At 35.0% G+C, this 21,105-nt stretch overlaps 1 protein-coding gene across 2 annotated transcripts; it reads left to right on the top strand.

Moving 5' to 3' along the window:
* The first annotated feature begins 9,089 nt into the window (after positions 1 to 9,089).
* LOC110937275 (sodium/calcium exchanger NCL2) lies at positions 9,090 to 19,519 on the top strand. 2 transcript variants are annotated; one of them, XM_022179669.2, is made up of 8 exons: positions 9,090 to 9,269; positions 9,347 to 9,731; positions 17,244 to 17,447; positions 17,550 to 17,731; positions 17,922 to 18,040; positions 18,120 to 18,387; positions 18,495 to 18,791; positions 19,145 to 19,519. In XM_022179669.2, exons 2-8 carry the CDS (start codon positions 9,434 to 9,436, stop codon positions 19,391 to 19,393), a joined length of 1,617 nt encoding a protein of 538 aa, XP_022035361.1. In that variant the 5' UTR covers positions 9,090 to 9,269; positions 9,347 to 9,433; the 3' UTR covers positions 19,394 to 19,519. The 2 variants fall into 2 exon arrangements, with proteins under 2 accessions (XP_022035361.1, XP_022035362.1); XM_022179670.2 differs by having other exon boundaries at positions 9,090 to 9,731.
* The last annotated feature ends 1,586 nt before the right edge of the window (positions 19,520 to 21,105 follow it).

Below are 21,105 nucleotides of genomic sequence, written 5' to 3'. Positions count from 1 at the left end.
CGGATCCTTCGACCAGACCTGCTGTGTATGGGTATAAATACCCATGCAGTGTGTTGGTTTCAGTGGACACAAGACAGAAGATAGATGCACACAGACAGACAGAAAGAGAGTTGAGAGCATTCTGTCCGAAACACACACACACACACTTTGAGAGTTTGCAAACTGATTGTAAACATTGTGCTTGTAACCGGAAACTTTCTACGCATTAATACAAGTGGTGTTAATCGTTGAGTCTTGTGTGTTCTTGTGTTTGTTCTTGCATCATCCCGGTTTGCTCGCTAGCTTGGATTCCGCACTCGCTAGTGAGTTTGTATAACAAGGTTTAGGTTTGTTCTCGATCCTCCGAGAAAAGGTACCTACAAGTGGTATCAGAGCTTGGCTCTTTACCTTGTTTAAAACCGGGTTGTTCAAGTTCTTTGGTGTGTTTGGACACTTGGTTTAGCACCTGTTTTTGGTAGTTTTCTGCATAAAAACGCGTTCTAAACCTTCGGGAGTGTTCAAGGTTGGGTTGGGTAACTTGAAAACTTGTTTTTAAGTAACTTTGATTTTTCCGGCAATTTTTCCGGTGAGTTCAGGTGACCGGATTTTTCTGGATAAGGGTATCAATTTTGGGAAAACTTTTCAAAGTTTGGTGAAAAGTTGTGTCTGCACATACTTTCTGCCGAAAGTTGTGCACCAACCCATCACCTTTCCCACCTACCCGTCAACTTTGTGTCAGTTGTGTCAGAAGTTCCGAAAGATATCCTTCGACTTCGAAAGGTCATCTTTCGATCAGAGACAGCTCGAAAGATTAGCATCCTTCGAGTAGTCTTTCGAAGTCTAAGAATTATCCTTCGTGTTTGGAATCTTTTCGAAAGATAGTAGTTCGAAAGATAAGGATTCATCTCGAAAGATAAGGATCTTTCATTGTGAATCTTTCGAGATCAGTATTCGAAAGATAAAGATCTTTCGAACTGTGAATCTTTCGTGATAATTAGTCGAAAGATAAGGATCTTTCTTTGTGAATCTTTCGAAGTGATTGTTCGAAACTCAACAGTGATCTTACGAACATTGTTGATCCTTCGAACAGGTCGTGATCTTTCGAACAGATTGTATCTTTCGGTTCTTATCTGTTTTGCACTTAACAGTTGTGTTTGTGTAGATTTTCAAGTGGCATTTTACAAAAATGAGTTGTACAAGTCCTTGGGATTGGAGTTTGAACTCACAACATACTCAAGAACTAACCTCTATTGCAGATTGGGCAAAGAGTATGATTCCACAGCCATCAATAAGTGCAAGTCAATGGGGATTGCTGTTGAATCAATATCAAAACATACAGAATCCTGTAGTAGCGAGAGGAGAAGGATATGAAGCTATCAGAAAGACACGTCATGATCTGTTGAAGAAGAAGTTTGAATCATTTCAATTTTTAGAGAATGAAACCCTAAATGATATAATTACTCGGTATTACCGTTTGATGTGTGAGGTGTATTCTGGTGGTGTTCGTGTCTCTCAACAGGAAATGGTAGCACGTTTTGCTGATGCTCTACCACCAAAGTGGGGTTCATTCATTGAGCAGCTGAAGCATACGGGTACTCTGAATACAGTCAACATCTATGAATTCATTGAGAAGCTGGAACACAAGAATGACCAAGAAATCCGGAAAGCTCAGCGAGCTCTTGTTCCTCAAAACACAGAAATGTATTTGCCTGGTTTTGGTCCTTCAGCTAGTTCTAGTTCTGGTTCTGTTCAGCAACCGAAGCTTCAAACTGCTTTTGTGTCCAATACGAGTTCCTTTCCATTTCCTCAGTCAACAGCTGTTTCACAACCTCAATTCAATCCGAGGTCGTGCATTCCTGTCCCAACACAGCCACAACCACAACCTCAAGTTTCCACAACAAAACCTCAATTTGATCAAAGTGTCGATTGTGGTCCGGACATACAGTTAGGAAACGATGATCAAACAAGAACTGCGTTCTATGCTGAAATTGTCAAAAATGTCAATGATGATGAACCTTCGGGAAATGATGACAGTTCAGGATATAGCGGCAGCTCGGATGAAGAATCAGGTTTAAATGAAAAATCAGATTTAAACGAAAGAACTGATTCTGAAGCTGATAATTTGTCGGATGATGCCAAGGAGACAAAAGGTCAAAAATCTGACTTGATCAAGAAAGCTGATGCTACATCGAGCGAAATGGAGAAGATTCTCACTGAAGATGGATCTTTCTCTTCTCAGACTGCCTTTGTGGATAATGTCACAGATTCTACAAGTCAGGTTCAAGCTAAAACTCCTAGCATATGTAGTGATTGTGCCGATATGAAACTTAAATGTGATGAATTGAAACGTGAATCTGAAACGGTTCATAGTCACAATCAAAGTTTGGTTGTTGAACTATCCAAGTGCAGAGAGGCAAACATGGTGTTAACTCAAAACGAAAAGGATTTTAAATCTGTAATTGAAACCCTACAGAAAAGTGTTTCCGAATTGAACAAAGTTATTTATCATAAACAAGTTAGTATTAATGATTATATTAATCTTGTTGAGGAAACCAAAAAGCAATTAGCCATTGCCCAATGCGAGCATGATGCGATCAAACAAAAATTGGATAGTTATTCTAACTCCCAATTTGTGCTTGATCACATCATCGAGGTTCAACAACCGAAAGGAAATCAGAAGGGGATAGGATATAAGAAATGTCCGCCCCCTTTGATGAACAACTATACCAAGATGCCCGATGAAGAGGAAATGCCTCGGTATGAACCTAGTGTGCCTCTTGATGTTGAGGAATTTGCTACTGGCCTAGGGTTCAAACCGGACAATTCATCGGAGGGCTCATCTGATAACAAAGAAAAGTCATCATGTGCTTCAAATCAAAGTCCTCCAACTATTGAGGAATGTGATTCTTCAGATGATGAATCAGATGTGAATGACCAGGATGAATCACTTGATGAGGCGAAAGGAGTAGAAATTCCAATTGAGAATCATATTCTTTGTGATCCTCCTACTCCTGTCGTGCAACCTGTTGCCAAGAAAGTGATAAATCCTGTCAAAGATGTCAAGAATGACAAAGAAAGTGTGTTTGCTGTTAAAAGCAATAATTTGTTGTACACTTTGGTCGGAGATGTTAAAATTTATTCAAACAATGATTTTCCAATTAAAAATGTCAATCCATCCTTGATTGATAAAGTTTTTGAAGATAACACAAGCAAGTTTTTGGGAAAGACGATCCCTGGAGTTACTGTAACTCAATGTGATCCAATTCCAAAGGCTGAAATCAGAAAACAATTTGGAAATTAGAAATCACCGACAAAGCATCAACCAATTGCTTTTAAGGGTAAACAACAACAACGAGCTCCAAAGCCAAAGGCTAAGGTTGAATCAAAAGGAGCTCATTACAAGAAGAAAGCAAAAGATGTTAAATTTGTAGCATCAAGGGGTACGGATAAAATTGAGACTTTTGAAAACAAATCAAACACCGATTTTGTACAAAAAGTCAAGATTTTGAAGCGTAACAGCGATAACAATTACACCCAACACACAAACGGGTGTGATGAACGAGCTAGTACCTCAGGTTCTACAGGTTCAACATCTGCCAGTCGAACAAATTCTCCTAAGTTTGTTGAAAGGAGAACTTGTTTCAAATGTGGGAAGTCTGGGCACATCATTAAAGATTGCACAAACTTGCCCAAACCAAATTTTGTTGAAAGAATCCCCTCTGAACAAAGTCACTCACAACGTCGTCCTGTTTCTGCAAAACATGATAAATGCACTATTAAAGAACAAGAAACGAAACAACGACGTAAAAATGTAAAGGTGATCGAAAAGGCTTTAAAACCGGAAACTGTTAAAAGGAAACCTAGTTTGTCACAACCATTAAAACCAGAAAATGTACATAATACACACTCTGGTAAACAAAAACAAACTTGGAAACCTAAAACAGGTAAAGGTTCAAGGGGAGGTATTGTGTTTGAAAATTATCAAGAGGTTGAAATTACATTTCTTGATTCTCAGGGGCAACCCAAGTCTATGAAGGCTTGGGTCCCCCTCTCCAACTAATCTCTGAGTGAGTGTGCAGGAAGTTCCAGGAGGAACTATCGATAGTCATAAGATTGTTGATAGTGGAATGTCCTTGCACAAGATAGGCGACAGAAGAAATTGTTGCCTTTGATGGAGAGGAAAAGAAAAGAAGAAATATCTGATAAAAGAAATTGGAAATTGGAAAATTCGACCAAATGAAGCATGTGCCAAAATTTGGTCATTATGGTTTTTGATCGGGTCCTCAGGAACGAATGAAGTGAAATGTGTGTCGACGGCTTGGCTTGGATTGAACATCCACACACCATTTCTGAAGGAGAAAGTCAAAGACCTTCGCTGGTACAATGTGGAAGACCAGCCGGACCCGGAGGTTTACGATTCTATTGCTGTCAAGAGACTTTTCAGTAGTTGCAAATTCGACTTTGAAGTCCACACCGGGTGGATATCCAGTTGGGAGAGTACTTAGATTCCTTGCAATGCACGGAACAGTTGCAGGATACGCCTTTAAATTCTTAATCCCTTCTATACTTGTCGATATTCAAGCTACTTTGTGAATTATTATTATCTCGAACAGCACTCTTTGACCTGACACGTTGATCTCGGATATCACCTCACACGTGATTGTTTCAATATGAAACTCATCAATGTTGTCATGGTCCGCACCGCTTACCGACATGCCAACTCACTTTTCCAAAATTTGTTAAATCTTTTCTGATAAAACTTAATTTTGGTAAACGGCATTAAGGTCAAGCAAGAGTAAACCAACATCGGAAAATCATTTTTGTAAATACCTTTGTGTGTTTTTAAATTTGTCTTAGTTTATTGATTTTAGGGGGAGTAAATCCAAAAATCTGAAAATTCAAAAACATCGAAAAATTTCAAAAACACAAAAACAATAGAAAAACAAAAATGAGTTTCCTGGAGAGCAAAAGAGAAAATGATAGCACATCAGTGGTCTATCCAAACCTCTTTAAACCTTAAATGAAAAACGATAAGCAGCTCTATATAAGATGTATCGGTAGGCTCACAATCATTTTAAAGTGTGCAGGGTGATATAAATCTTAATCGACTGAAGACCAGGTGGGAATCATTCATTGGCATATGGTCTTAGTACCGAAATTTCGTTTGATAGATTGCCGAGGTTCTGAGATATTCGGTCTTTATGCTGCTTATCATCTGGGTATCATGGTTGTATCTTTTACCGAAAAATAACGGGGACGCAAGTCTAGATCTTCCATGATACTATACATACGTGTACATATTACATACTGCATTCGACCTCAATAAGTGATAAACAATCACATGTCCAAAACAAATAAGTGATAAAATATCACATTTATCCGGGTGTCAAGTTCGTCTCTCTGCTGTACGAAAGTACTGACCTGTTCACGGACTTGCACCTGTGCCCTCATGCATATGAAAATCAAGTTCCTCATCAATAAGTGATTATATCACATAGGGCTTGTTTTCAAATCAAAATAAGTGAGTATCTCACAGCTTATACGGTCAAACAGATGATAATCGGTATACTCACCGGTAAGATGAACTCTCGTGCATACCTTGATACGGGAATGTGTCGTGATGTGGATGAACACCGGTCGGTAAGTATAAATCATACCTTAACGTATCCCCTCGCCATGATTACATCTGATAAGTTGAGCTTAAGTGGACAACAATACCGATAATTGTTATAGGATGCTTATCTTAATGTTAACTAACTGAACAACAAGAGTGTTTTGGCATGACCGTACACTGATATGATTCTCTTACCCTCGAAACTCGCAAAAAGAATGTTTGTATATATTTATTTATTTACTGCTTAACTTTTATTGTTTTTCTTTTAAACAAGTTTCGTCGTTTGGTGCATATCAGCACGACATTAGCGGTGATGTCGTTTGATAACACTCAAAGGATTTTAAATTATTGTCTTTTAATTTCAAAAACACGCCTAAAATCCGTGTTTTAATATAAACTTTATAAAAGCCAAAAAGATTTTCTTTCTACTTTATTTTCGATCGTACGATGTTGGAGCTCGAGTCTTCGTTGCCTGAAACCTGAACGAAAACCGAATTGACTAAATCTTCATAAACGGTCGAAATTTGCATGTTTTTGAAAGTTAAAGACTAAAATCGAGAAATTTATTAAACTTTCAAACTGTCGGACGGTGTTTGATTGTGATAATGGTCATGAGTGTGTCACTTGTTTATGATTAACTATATTCCAAGTAGTTGTTCTCATTATGCGTTTAGATTTCTTGCATGTGCAGATTCTAAAGGCTAGGAGAACATGGTCGATGACAAGCTTTGGAATGAAGACACGACGAGAAGGCGCTCAAAAGATGAATATGATCGAGTTGCCGTTGGCCATCATCAACACCACAAGGATCTCACTTCATAAAGTTAAAGTATTTCACGAGCATAACTCAAGGGGGAGCTTATGTTAAGGGGGAGTTTGTCAACACACTTCCTACATGATACGGGTAGTTTGTTGATACACTCTCTGCTTTCAAGGCGTGAAGACTTTGAAGATCCTCCGACATTGAAGACTTGAAAGGACATCAGAGTTTTGGGAACTCGAAGACCAAAGACCGTCGAAGTTCGAGACGAGTCTACAACTATGGAAGATAAAGACAAAGCTACAGCCAAGGGGGAGTTTGTTGGTGCACTTGTGTCTGTACTTTGTCTGTATTCGGTCTGTGTATAAACGATGTCCTAAGTTAGTCTGTAAGTTGACCAAGTCAACTATCCTCCTAGTTTGACTTGGCCAATATGTTGTAATGTAAAGTGTCTGAGTCGAAGGATAAGGGATCGAAGGATGATGTGGATCCTTCGATCCCCTCGAAAGATATGCTTCGAATTGTTGGACCTCGAAGGATCATCCTTCGAGGTCATTGCTGGTCATTCGAACATGTTGTCATCGATAGATGATCCTTCGGACCATCTATCAGATCCTTCGACCAGACCTGCTGTGTATGGGTATAAATACCCATGCAGTGTGTTGGTTTCAGTGGACACAAGACAGAAGATAGATGCACACAGACAGACAGAAAGAGAGTTGAGAGCATTCTGTCCGAAACACACACACACACACTTTGAGAGTTTGCAAACTGATTGTAAACATTGTGCTTGTAACCGGAAACTTTCTACGCATTAATACAAGTGGTGTTAATCGTTGAGTCTTGTGTGTTCTTGTGTTTGTTCTTGCATCATCCCGGTTTGCTCGCTAGCTTGGATTCCGCACTCGCTAGTGAGTTTGTATAACAAGGTTTAGGTTTGTTCTCGATCCTTCGAGAAAAGGGACCTACAATATCCATGACACTTAATTTAGTTATCGATCCTATTCTTACAATCAAAATCACAGTTTTTTTTCTATACTTAACATAAGGATTCTCATAATCAACCCTATGAATCAAATTAAGTTTGCACATAAACAAATACGGTTAATCAGAATTAGAACAGATATCATAGTACTAACCACAGATTTCGAGATGATGAGGAGGATGTTAAGGTCGAGATGAAAGCTTCGATCAATGTCATGTTGCCGTCACACAGGAAGAGAAGAGAAAATAGTTTTAGGGTTGATGTTTCCCCGGTTACAAAGGTTTTAAACAACCAAAAGGATGTTGGGCCATGAATGGATCTGGGCCGCGGGCCTTCTGGGCGAAAAACCGGCTCGACGAAAGACCATTTTTCGTCAAGAAGGGTTCGACGAAGAACCATCTTCGTCGTTGAGATTGATGAAGACGAATAACCATTCTAGTTATCCTGAGTTTTCATTACACATACATATTAACATTTAAACATCTCGCATTTAGATCCAAACATCAGAAGACTTATAATCATCCAAACAAACTACACCTATCATAAAACAAATTGTCAAAACAAGATTGCGAGACAAGTGGTTCGTAGGAAAGGACCCTGAATTCTCGGGTTGTCACATAACTGCTACCACTCACATGTGTAGTTGATTTATACATAAAGAACCCATTATGAGCCATGATTACTTTAGTATCGTCCATATAGCATATTACATAAGTGGGGTCTCTAACAAGCCTCTCAAGTAAATCTGAAGACCTCTATATATGAGTTTTGAATAAATATCAGTTTAATTGATAGATTTTCAAACATATTCACTAGTTTGTTGGCCAATCAATGTTTGCCATCACTTAGAATAAGTGAAACACAAGACAACATAGAGTCAATCACATAGAAGATGCGTTTATGAATGCACCAATGAGACTTAATTGGTGATATGCGAGTTAAAGGTGGGATGCATTACATGTAACGTCAAAGTGAAATTTAAGTAGGCATTTGATGGAGTATAGAGTGATATGCGAATTAATGTGGATACACGATCATCGTGTTGCAGAACTCTGGGTTATATGAGTAATTACTTTAGACATTATTATAGGGTATTTTATTACTAAACAGATAGTTTTTATTTAATTGTTTAGTAATTCTGTCGCTACAAGTTTCATCGGTGATCCATCGCTAATCTATCACAAAATTGATTACCCACGACTATATTTTAGACGATCAATTACCGACGGATGTCCGTCTGTGAAAGCCTTTTTCGATGGATTAGGTTGTTAGTTTTTGCTCCTTTAATTGTTAGTGTAATACATTCGAGAAACATTATTTTCGGTCATACTTAAAAAAAACAAACGGGTACGAAGAATCGAGTATGATATATATTTGGTTTAAGTTATGAATTATTTTCAAGGGATATCAACTCTCTAATTACTATGATTATATATGATTAAAATAGTGAAACCTAGTTTATTATACATGATTATAAAATTTATATGTGATTAAAATAGGGAAACCTAGTTTATTATACATGATTATTAAAGTTATTTTTTAAATATGATAATAGTGTGTTACTATACATGATTATAAAAGTTATTTTTTAAATATGATAATAGTGTGTTTGCGTATAGATAACTATAATAGTGAAATCTGATAATTTATAAGCCAATGAAACCACTTGGATTGAATTTTCCAAGCTGGATCTAGATGATTATTTACAAGTTTTGACAATCTAATTAATGACACAAGTTGCTTCATCGTCACCTTCCTACGCACAGGCATCGTCACCTTCCTACAGGCAACCAGCTTTGTCTTCTTATAAAACAGTTTTGCTCAAACAAACCATTTATAAACCTTAAAAGCCTCAACAATCATCTTCAGTTGGACAAAACCTTCTAACGTTGGTTGAAGTCATTGTGGTTCGAAAAGACTCACTTATCACGGTTTAACTCCTTTTAAAACCCTAAAGTTTTCTTAAACCTTTTAGAATCTTATTTTCATCTTTGTTTTTTAATCTTAGGAATCCAACCCCACTGGCCATTCAAGACCAAGACTTTAAAAACCTCGATCATCAACGCTTTGGCCGATAGAAACACCAGAACAAAAGATGAAAACATACCGGAAGTTTGATAGTTTTATCATATTCGTGGCGGTTTTGATGAGTTTTTTTGGAATTATTGAGGGTGCAACAGTCACTTGTGTACCTCCATATGGATTCTTGCCCTGCACAAGTGGGCTTTGGGGAAGACTTTTCTTGATCATGGTTTATCAGTATTTGATGTCTATGGGTCAAGGCTATATATCAAACGGGTCGGATAAATTCTTCAGCCTTATTGGACCCGGTATCTTTGGAGCCGGTTTGTTCTACATTCTTGCAAACTTTCCTATGCTCTTCCTCATCCTTGGTAAGTGTAATTTCTGTTCATTTTCAAGTTGTCCAGCAAAAATATCCTAATTTTGGCCCAAAATTTTTGGGTATCACATATCTACATTATTGTAATACTATTATTTTGACTTTTGTTGTGACTAAAGTTCCTTTTTTCTTTATTTCTGACAAACGTGTTTTCGAAAATTCAATCATATCACATTTTTCTTTCTATAGTAATATTATAGAAGTCATGGTTACCTACCTATCTTACATTTCCTGTATAGTAGCGTGCTTACATGACTAATATAATACTATGATAGGGATCATTACAGAACAATACTTATTGCGAGAATAAAAAGAACAACTCTAGATCACTAAATTTTGTGATTTAAAGCTCATATTTCTTAAATTTATGTTTCTTACATTCATATGTGTGTTATATATACGTAAAAAAATCATATATTTTTTCCTACACATAGTCTACATATATGTAGTTAATTTAGCTTACACATAACCTACATGTGTGTAGGTTATTTAAAAACTGAAGATTTTTTATATTTTGTTTTAAATTCTAGTATGAGAAACAATAAATCTTACATTTATAACATTTTAATTTACTTTTTAGGATTGAAAAAATGAGTGATTCCTTTTGTTCTGCGTGTTCTCGCAATATTTAGTTTTCTGCATAGGACCTTCCCCTATAATACTATTTATATAGTATCATGTTCAGTAATTAATAAGTATATATTACTATTAAGAAATGATTATATAACTACATCAGTGATTTTATCAATTTGAGTTATTTTCAAATTCCCATAAACGCTACAGAATAAGTGAGGTTCATGGACGTAGGCGGATCCACAAATTTTATTTACGGGGGACACAATATGAGACGGGTAATTGGGTCGGATCAAACACAAAAATATTCAGATAACATGGAATATTTTACTTTGAAAAGAAAACATAGCAATAATTTTGTTAAGAATTTTGCCAATACCCTATTTTACATAATTTCAACAAGCATTTAAATATATGATTTTAGGTAGAAATTTTAATCTAAATACACAATTAGTAATCAATACAAGTTACTAATCAGTTTTTACATACAAAGTTAGGAGAGAACAAAGTAGAGATAACAAAATATTGAAAACAATGATAAGTCTCAAAAAGGGTTGGAAAAACAATTGCATTAAAAAGGTTAAAATAATACGTAACTTTATTTAGGAAAAGTCAAATGTAAAAATAAATCCAATTTAATGGGTCAGGAGACACAAAGTACAAAAATCATATGAAGATGAATCTAAGGTGGACCTATATCCACCTTAGATTCATCTTACATTCATATGTGCCAAAACAAGACAAAACTATGCCTCTCAACTTCATGTGGCTTAAATCGGTATAAAAGTTACAAAAATCATACAGTATTTTCCAATGTAAGATGAATCTAAGGTGGATATAGGCCCACCCTAAAATTACCTTGTATCCGCCTCTTTATGGATGGACAATTACTCATAATCGTCGAAGAAAGTGAATACTGACAGTACTCCATCGGTGATACTCTATTGAAAACTAGACCATAAGTACTACTATCTTTTATGGAAATTACCAAGATCAGTACTCGCAGATTACCCGAGTTATAGTATCTGTCGGTAAATGAATGATGTGTTACCAAAGAAACATGATAGCACATTATATATAATGAGTTAAGTTCACGTATAAAGTGTCTTATCGTACAAAACGTACGAAAGGCATGAAAAAGCCAAAAAACGCGGTGACATTTTTGTAATTATTTGCTCGTAGAGTGATTATCAAAATTAATCTACAGATGATCTTGTAGAGTAATTTTGATCTTGCAAAGTAATTTTATAAAATGTTCTTGTAGGGTAATTTTGATCTTGTAGAGTATCATAATTACTCTACAAAATTTGTAGAGTAATCATGAATTGTATGTTGTTTGACAAACTTAGAGAGTAATTTTGATATACTTGTAGAGTAATTTTGATTCACAGTAAGTTGTAGAGTAATTTTAATAATTACCATACAAGATCAAAATTACTCTACAAGATGCACTTGTAGTACAAATGATTTTGTAAAGTAATTTTTAATTGTATGTTGTTTGATAAATTTGCAGAGTAATTTTGATACACTTGTACAGTAATTTTGATGCAACGTAATTTTGATACACTTATAGAGTAATTTTTATAATTATCATTCAAGATCAAAATTACTTTGCAAGATACATCTGTGGAGTAATTTTGATAATTATCCTACAAGATCAAAATTACTCTACAATATCAAAATTACCCTATAAGAACATTTTACAAAATTACTCTACAAGATCTTTTGTAGAGTAATTTTGATAATTACTCTACGAGTAAATAATTATGAAAATACCACCGAGTATTTTTATATATTCACCCTATTGATACTATGATAAGGGTATTTGTATTTGATCTTTTTTCTATATTTAGATTAAAACACAACTACTTATTACACCACCAATTATCCCCTCCATTTTCATTTTTAATTACACTTAGGGGGCTGTTTGTTTACCTCTTAATGAGGCTCTTAATGGTTCAGACCTCTTACTGGTTCAACACTTAATAGTTCAGACTGTTTGTTTCACGAGCAGATGTCTGAATGTTTCAGACATTTACCTCTGAATGGTTAAGATTTATACAGAGTCTGAATGGTTAAGACCTCTAATCTGAATTGGTCAGATATTTATCTATGAACGGTTAAGCATTATACAGGTTCTTAATGGTGTTTCAGCACTTATTGATTCATTCCTTTTACTGGTTCAACACTCAAACATTCAGATGTTGCCAAACAGCCCCTTACCTATTTGACTCTTCTTCTTTATGGCATTTAACTACTTTACTCCTTTAAAAAAAAACATTTGTAACCATCTCACAACTTTTTTTTAACCACTAAGGTTTTGCTTCTTACACTTTTGCCTCGCTCAAGTTCTGTTAGTTTTTATTAAATCAATTTACATTATTACCCCTTGAGTTCTAATAAATTTATCAAACGTCTCCTGAACTCTAATAAAGTAATATTTACCATTTTTAAACTGTTTTACACTAGTACAGTGCTACAGTATATATATTTTTTTGAAGTTCCAGATTAATTCTTATACTTAAATTATATTTGGCATTTAACCCGATACCTTTGTTTTCCTCTTAGTTTGTTAGTTTTTATACAACTAAATTCGTAATATAATTTTTCTAGCAAATGAACCAAGCCAGTATCCACCAAAAAAGTTTAATAATTTGCTTTTACGTTATCTAAAATTGATGTTTTAAAACCGGTCATTATTACTAATTAGAACAAGTTAGTTTTGAATATATATTGTAGTGTAATATAGTAGCTTAAAACTTATCTTTACCGTTTGAATCGTATGTGGATTCCCTGCTACAAAACGTGGCGAAGAAATCCTAGTTTTTTTTAACATACATCATAATATATCTTGACTATTTAACTTAACTTTATAAAATGAAAGATATATCGGAAGAAAAATTTGGAAACACTAAATGAAAATATCATGTAAATCTATGCATAATATAGAACGACAACAATGACAAATTCTGAAAATCAGATAAGCAACATATCGACTTATAGGTGATATAATAATATTTTATTTTGTTTTTATTAAATATGTAAAACTTATGGTATATATAACACACATTCAGATATCAACACACATTCAGATATCAACACGTACAATAATAATTCATGATATTTCTGTATACATTTATTCACAACTTTTCAAAAATTAACTAATATATCTAGTTATGTACTATTAAATTCACAACTTTTCAAAAATATATTAACTAACAAATGTACTATTAAAAATTAAAAGAGTTAATTGCCCGGATGGTCTCTGTGGTTTCACATTTTTTCATGTTTAGTCCCCACCTTTTGAAAATAGCATGTATGCTCCATATGGCTTGTCATTTTGTTGTTCGGATAGTCCCCCAATATTTACTCTGGGGACTATCTGAGTAACAAAATGACAAACCATAGGGAGCATACATGCAATTTCCAAACTAACTGACATCTACTCAGGGACTATCCGAGTAACAAAATGATAAACCATAGGGAGCATACCTGCTATTTTCAAAAGGTGAGGACTAAACGTGAAAAAACGTGAAACCACAGAGACCATCCAAACAATTAACTCAAATTAAAAATAGAAATGTTTGCAAGGGATATAGTGTGATATTGTGATGCTAAGTTGTATTCCTTCTACCTTTAAAGTGGTGCGTTCAAATTTTTAAGGTGTAGGTATTGATGGATATACGAATAGATTAAGATATATTAGCTTGCAGTTAAAAAAAAAAAAAAAGAATGTTCAAAGTTTTGTACTTTGACCAAGTCAAAGGATACATTCGATCCAATGTCCAATCAACGAGGTTATTAGTGGCGGATCCAGGATTTTTTTCCTACGGGTTCATTTTTATGGGTGGTTAAATTTCACAACCATACGGTAAGATTTTCGGACCAGGTCGAGTCGGGTCAGGTCATGTCGCGGAACATAATAAAAACCTAAATTTCATGTCAAATTTTCATTAACATTAGCTCTAAAATTCTAGTTAAGAACTAAGTTAACGTAGTCCTAGAGTAACTTTACACAAGTGATATTTTGGGTATATTGTGTCTCATTATCATTATAACCATAATATCCTACAACAACGACGATCATACGCACAATTAAGACAATTATGTTCCGTTTCCCTAAAAGTCCTTAACCTTATACATTATAAACCGCTCATAACCAAAACAACATTGTTTGTTACTACAGATGCACTCTAAACTTTTTATTAACTAAGTAGCATTCTACATTTCTACAATTTTGAATAGATGGACTCTCACAATCATAACTCGTTTCAAAATTAATTTTTAGATATTTTTTTTCGAAAATGATAGACATATTATACAAAAAATACATAATAACATTTAAGAGAAAGAAAAAAAAAGAGGAAATAAAAAATAAAGGCAATATGGCATCTTGTAGAAATTAGGGGTTTGCCCCGTCCGTGTTGCGGGGCACTAAGCCGAATATTTCTCTATCATAACATGTACGTCCGTGTTTTGGTTACCTGTACATACTACTTATAGCACGATCTCCAAAAATTACTTAAGGAAAACAAAAATGATAGGAAAACTATAATTTTACACTGAGGGTAAAATTGTAATTTTTAATAGTAAATGAGCGTGTGTCAGGAAGTCGTCTGACACGAATAAAAATTACACCGAGTCAAACAATTAAAATAAAGCACTACAACAATTTTCTCAAAAAAAAATTAAAACGATGGCATGACTGTAATTTTACACTAGGGACAAAATCGTAATTTAACTGAGAAAGCAAAGAAAAACGATTCCAAAAATGTAAATTTAAATTGAGGGCCAAATCGTAATTTGGCAGGGAGGGAAAAAAACAAAAAATAATGGTAAAACAGTAAATTTAAACGGGTCAAAATCGTAATTTTTAACTGAGGGCAAAATTGTAATTTTTAGTTGAGGCAAAAGCATAATTTTATTTTGAACTGGGAGTAAAAGCTTAATTTTGAACTGATTGCAAAATCATAATTTTAAAGCGGTGATAAAATCGTAAATTGGTTGGGCCAATGGGGGAGTTCCAGGCCTGGCACTACTCCTCCTCTTGTCTTTGTAGTTAGTTATACACTGGGGGCAAAAGCGTAATTTGTCTAGGAAAGCAAACAAAAATGATGACAAAAATGTAAATTTAAATTAAGGGTAAAATCGTAATTTACCTGAGAGGAAGAAAACAAAACTAATAGCGAAACAGTAAATTTAAACGGGGTAAATTCGTAATTTTGAACCGACGGCAAAATTGTAATTTTTCATCGGGGGCAAAAGCATAATTTTATTTTGATCTGGTGGTAAAAACGTCATTTTAAACTGATGGCAAAATCGTAATTTTAAAGCGGAAAAAATTGTAAATTGGTTTGAAAAAAAATAAAAAAAAGTCAAAAAGCAAGAAAAAAATAATAATATTTCACTATTCATCCAATTTCCTAAATGTTATAGGTATAATAACTTGAAGTTGCGCCAACAAATTTATTGAAATGTAAAGGCTTGTGAATCAATCTAGAAGAAAAGCGTTAAAATTAATTTTAAAAAAGAGTTAATTGCCCAGATGGTCCCTGTGGTTTCACGTTTTTTCACGTTTAGTCCCCACCTTTTGAAAACAGCATGTATGCTCCCTATGGTTTGTCATTTTGTTACTCGGATAGTCCCCCAATATTTACTCTGGGGACTATCCGAGTAACAAAATGACAAACCATAGGGAGCATACATGCAATTTCCAAACTAACTGACATCTACTCAGGGACTATCCGAGTAACAAAATGACAAACCATAGGGATCATACCTGCTATTTTCAAAAGGTGGGGACTAAACGTGAAAAAACGTGAAACCACAGGGACCATCCAGGCAATTAACTCTTTTAAAAAATGAGAGAGGTGGGAATCGAACAAGTAACCTTAACTGCATAACAGAAGGCTTTTACCACTTGCACCACCCAGCAATTTTGCATGTGGGTTCATTCAACATTTTATTTATGGGTTCGCTCAAAAATTATATATACAGTTTCTATTAAAATTTCAAAATTCAGTGGGTTCAAGTGAATCCGGACCACTCCATGTAAATCCGCCCCTGGAGGTTATAATGTGAGTTGATGATATAGCTCCTAGGTATAACATAACTTGCCGTTCAAAAAAAAAAAGTATAACATAACTTGACCCACTTGTATCCATGGTGGACATGTATACAAGTCGTCAAGTCACCCGTTTTTTAAAAAATTGAGGGACTTTTATAAGACTCAATAAATAAACGAAATCACCAAGAGTAAGTAACAAATATAATATAACAAAATATTTTAGTAAACCAGGGCCGGCCTCGAGAATTCGTGTACCCTGTTTGAACTCAAAAAAACATGCCCTTATGCCTTAACGCAATTGGGTATTAGGCGATCTAAACCTAGTGACAATTGGCTAATAACTAATCTAAACCAGAAAAGTAGTTTTGTAAGTGGGCCTATGTTGGTGTTTATATGGGTATACCCTATTAATTTACTTTTTTTACATATATATCGGATTTTTTTATATAACGTACCTTTCGAAATATCGGGCCCTGTCCGGTGGTACTCCCCACCCACCCTCAGGGCCGGTCATGTAGTAAACAAACATACTCACTATTAGGAGAATAGGGTTTAGGTGGGTGAGATGAAAGCAAAAGTTAGCTTTATTACGGTTTCACAAGAGATAGAGAGCCAGAGGAACTCCTAACAGGACCCTCGGCTCAACAATTTTTTCACAATATAAAATACAAATATAAAAGGATATAAATACTTTAACGCAAAAAATCGGATGTGGTTAACGATGTGGATGAAAATGACAATATTTTGAAACCACAAGGACCTAGATGCGAGAAAAAAACTTTTTGGATGAGAGTGACAAAAACGATCTAACCACATGGACGAAATGGCTGTTTACTCTAATATTATTGACACATAACTTTGCAGAGAATGGATTGACGAGCGACGATACGGGGGCATCGTTTAGTGCCGCAATGGGAATGAATGTGCTAGCGGGATCAGCAGTTATGAGTTTAACATTGATTTGGCCATCTGTCATAGCTTTCGGGAGCTATGATCTTGCAGTTGATAACGATACCACTTTACCACATATTCCAGGAGAAGAGCCATCATTTATAAAGAAATTATCAGGTTGTTATATTAGTCAAATTTCTTACACAGAATATAAGCAACCAGACATCACAAGCCAAAGTATCGGCTTTGGTTAACTCTTATGTCTTATTTTTGTCTTAGCATATGGTGTTACAACTGATAGTGAAACAAGCCACACTGCCCGAATCATGCTTGTATCAATGATCCCGTTTGTCATTCTTCAACTCCCAAAGATCATCAATGTGACTACGGTCACCCGAGAGATAGTTCTGCTCACTCTCATTCTTACTTCGGCTTTCTTCATTGGTTACGCGGTGTATCAGGTTAGCCTTTTGTGTCTCAAGCCACACAATATCTAGGATAAATTTATCTAACAGTGGGGATAATGGTACTACTTTTTAAAATTAACATAAAAAGATTTTAACAAAATGAAAATAATAAACTGATTAATACCGCTGACACATAAACATTTCATATTTCTTGTGAAGATAACCATTTTTGATTTATATGTAGATCTTCCAACCATGGATTCAAAACAGAAGATTCGATTACATTATGCAAAAATTTGTCAAGAACAAATTACTGAAACTACTATCTACAAACGGAAAAACAAATGTGCAGCTTATTAAAGAGTTAGTACCCGCCTTTAAAGTTATGTCTTTTTTTATTATTTCAAAAACACTTAAGATCTAGTGAAATATTGATGTGCAGTCTTCACCAACAACTTGACAAAAATCATGATGGTAAAGTGACTCATGCTGAGTTGAAAACTTTACTTTTAGGAATACATCTGCAAGCAGATGGCGAACTAAGTGATGATCTTGTAGAAAGAATCATCGAGAAGTTTGACTTCAATGGTGACCACTGTATTCAAGAAGACGAGCTCGTTACAATTTTAACAAAATGGCTCCAAGAGGCAAGGAAATCACTCTCTGAAAATGATTATAATCCTCTTAGAATCTTTAAAAGATCTCAAAAGGTAATCAACCTTCTTTAACTCAAAAACAGCTCTAAACGAAAACACCATTCGTACAAGGATCGGGTTATTAAGAAATAAAGTGACTTTTGTTGTATTTCTATATATAGGGCGCAGATGAAGAACAACTACCTTTGATACCCAAGAAGAAAAACTTTAATGATGATGGTTTGATTTGGGAGTACTTGAAGGCTTTGGCTTTGGTACTTTCTGGGACCGTTGTGACGGCTCTCATTGCACTTCCACTCATAATGAATGTTTCGGGTTTTGCTACTGATGCAAACATCCCTTCCTTCCTTATCCCATACGTTATCATACCGTGTGCCATAAACATACCACGTCTCTTATCAACGATCAATTCAGCAGGCCACAAGACTCAACGCGCTGTATCTTTAACTCTTTCTCAGGTATTTTCATCTATTCATTCATCCACTTACTAGATTACTTTTAGTTTTAAATTCACTTTTAAGATACATTACTTTCAAGTTTTATCAACACCATATAGATAGTAGACAAACGTACCTTATAAAGTCTCGCTTATAACAAAGATATTGGTGGTGTAATGACGGAAAATGCTTCTTCTATCCCAGAGGGTAGAAAGACTGCTTCACAAAGACTCCCTAGCTCCAAAGACCTTTTTTACATGTAGAGTATAGTATTCCATGTTTTTAACACGTCACCATATAGACGAGATTTGCAACTAAAACGACTAATGTTGAAAAGTAGTTAGGCCTTATTTATGTATTTTATCGTTTTGCAGATCTATTCAGGAGTGTTCATGAGCAATATGAGTAGCTTGACAACATTTTTGTTGACGGTGTATATAAGAGATTTACCATGGGACGTATCGGCTGAAGTTCTAGTTGTTTTGATTATTTGTGGAGTGATGGGAATTTTCACGAGTACGAGGACAATTTTCCCACTTTGGACCGGGTACCTGGGTTATATGTTATACCCTACATCGCTACTCATGTTGTATCTCTTTACCAATGTTTGGGGTTGGCCATAGGCCAGATTTGTTTAGCAATATCTCATGTTCAAATTTTTTATATTTCATTGTATGCATTTAAATGAACCTTTTAGTCATGTAAAAGTTACAACAGAGATTCTTTACTGATGTATAAAATCTTGTTTTTGTGTCGTGTATATACAGTACCATATCAGGTGATTGATCATTGATGTTTATCATTTTGACTGTTACACATTTTGTTAAAAAACACATTTAAATCATGAACATAATATATACCTGTCATATAACATAAAAAATTTGAAAGTACTTCTCTACAATCAATAAAAGAATCTTGATTAAAACTAAAAGAAGAAAATTTTAGATAGACTACTAAATCTGCAAATATATATATATATATATATATATATGAGAAAACCAAAAAACTAGTTTAAATGAGAAAACCAAAAAACTAACAAAAAATACAAAAAAAATACCAAATTTTTTTATTTTTTTTTTACAATTTTCTAAAGAAAAATCGCTACTTTTTATGTATGGAAAAAAAATTTCAAAAAAAATAAAATAAAATAAAAAAATTTGTTGTACTGCACATGTGCACTAATACAGAAAGCCTAAACCACTTAACCCACCCCCCACCGACACCCCCCAAAAACCTAAACCCCCCCCCCCCCCCCACCCCCAAAAACCTAAATTCACTCTCCCACCAAAAGCCTAACCCCCCCCCCCCAAAAAAAAAAAAAAAAACCTAAACCCCCCCCCCCCTAAAAACCTAAACCCTCCCTCCCCCCACACCCAAAAACTTAATCCTAATCCTAAACCTCCAAAAAAACTAACCCTAAAAGCTAAACTAGACTCAAAAAGCTAATTTTAAGCATGTAATGCAATTGTAGTACATGTTATATTACACATGTGCACTACTATAATAATAGTGTTGAAAACAAGACGACACCATAAATCTTTTTTTATGTCGTAAAAAATATGCTCGAATATACTTGAATGAAAGATAAGAAAATTTGTGATCTTATGGTGCCATTTTTGTTTTAAAATGATAACGTATGGAGAAATGGGAAATGTTTGAAAAGTTATATATTTTTTTTTTCCAATTTTACCCCTCCTTCATTAAAAGTCTCCCTCCCCCTCCTTTTTAGGGTGTCCGGGGCGTATTCGGGGAGGTGATTCGGTGAGGGGTTTCCCCGATCGGGAACACCGCCGCCATCACCGCGGGGTCCCGATTCGGGGTGGGTTTTGGGTGTGGGTTCACCGATTGAAGAAGGAGAGATGGTGGGGCCAATCAACTTTCCAACCAATCAATTGTTTTGTTTTGTTTTTTTTTTTTTTGAATAAAAAAACAAGGGTAGTTAAGAGGGGAGTGGCGCCATCAAATTGGGGTGTTATGGGAGTTTAAGAGGGGAGTTGACGTGGCACACGGGGATTGGTTTGGCGTAAGAGAGGGGACTCACCTATTAGGTGAGCACCCCCTTCACCCTTAGTGGATTTTAGTTAGTTTTCTAGTTTTCTCATTTATATCTAGTTTTCTCATGATCCTTTCCCTATATATATATAGAGGGTTAGGATCATGTGAGAAGCACTAGGCTAATTGAGAAACTTGAGAAACATTCTGGACCACACATTTTCCCAAAGCTTTTCGTAATATACATATATGTATAGTTTAAAATGGACTATATACATATGTGTATAAGTCAATATACATATATGTATATAGTCAAGTTTAAACTATACATATACGTATATTA

Source organism: Helianthus annuus, chromosome 4 (genome assembly GCF_002127325.2).
Source record: "Helianthus annuus cultivar XRQ/B chromosome 4, HanXRQr2.0-SUNRISE, whole genome shotgun sequence".
NCBI classification, from domain to species: Eukaryota; Viridiplantae; Streptophyta; class Magnoliopsida; order Asterales; family Asteraceae; genus Helianthus; species Helianthus annuus.
The sequence above is the reverse complement of the archived record's forward strand: the minus strand, read 5'-3'. Positions and strand labels throughout refer to the sequence as shown.

Excerpts from the sequence above, each read along its gene's own strand:
- LOC110937275 (XM_022179669.2), top strand. The coding sequence starts at position 9,434 with ATGAAAACATACCGGAAGTTTGATAGTTTTATCATATTCGTGGCGGTT. Across the intron at positions 9,732-17,243 it reads TATGCTCTTCCTCATCCTTG|AGAATGGATTGACGAGCGAC; the intron begins GTAAGTGTAATT and ends ATAACTTTGCAG. Across the intron at positions 17,448-17,549 it reads ATTTATAAAGAAATTATCAG|CATATGGTGTTACAACTGAT; the intron begins GTTGTTATATTA and ends TTTTTGTCTTAG.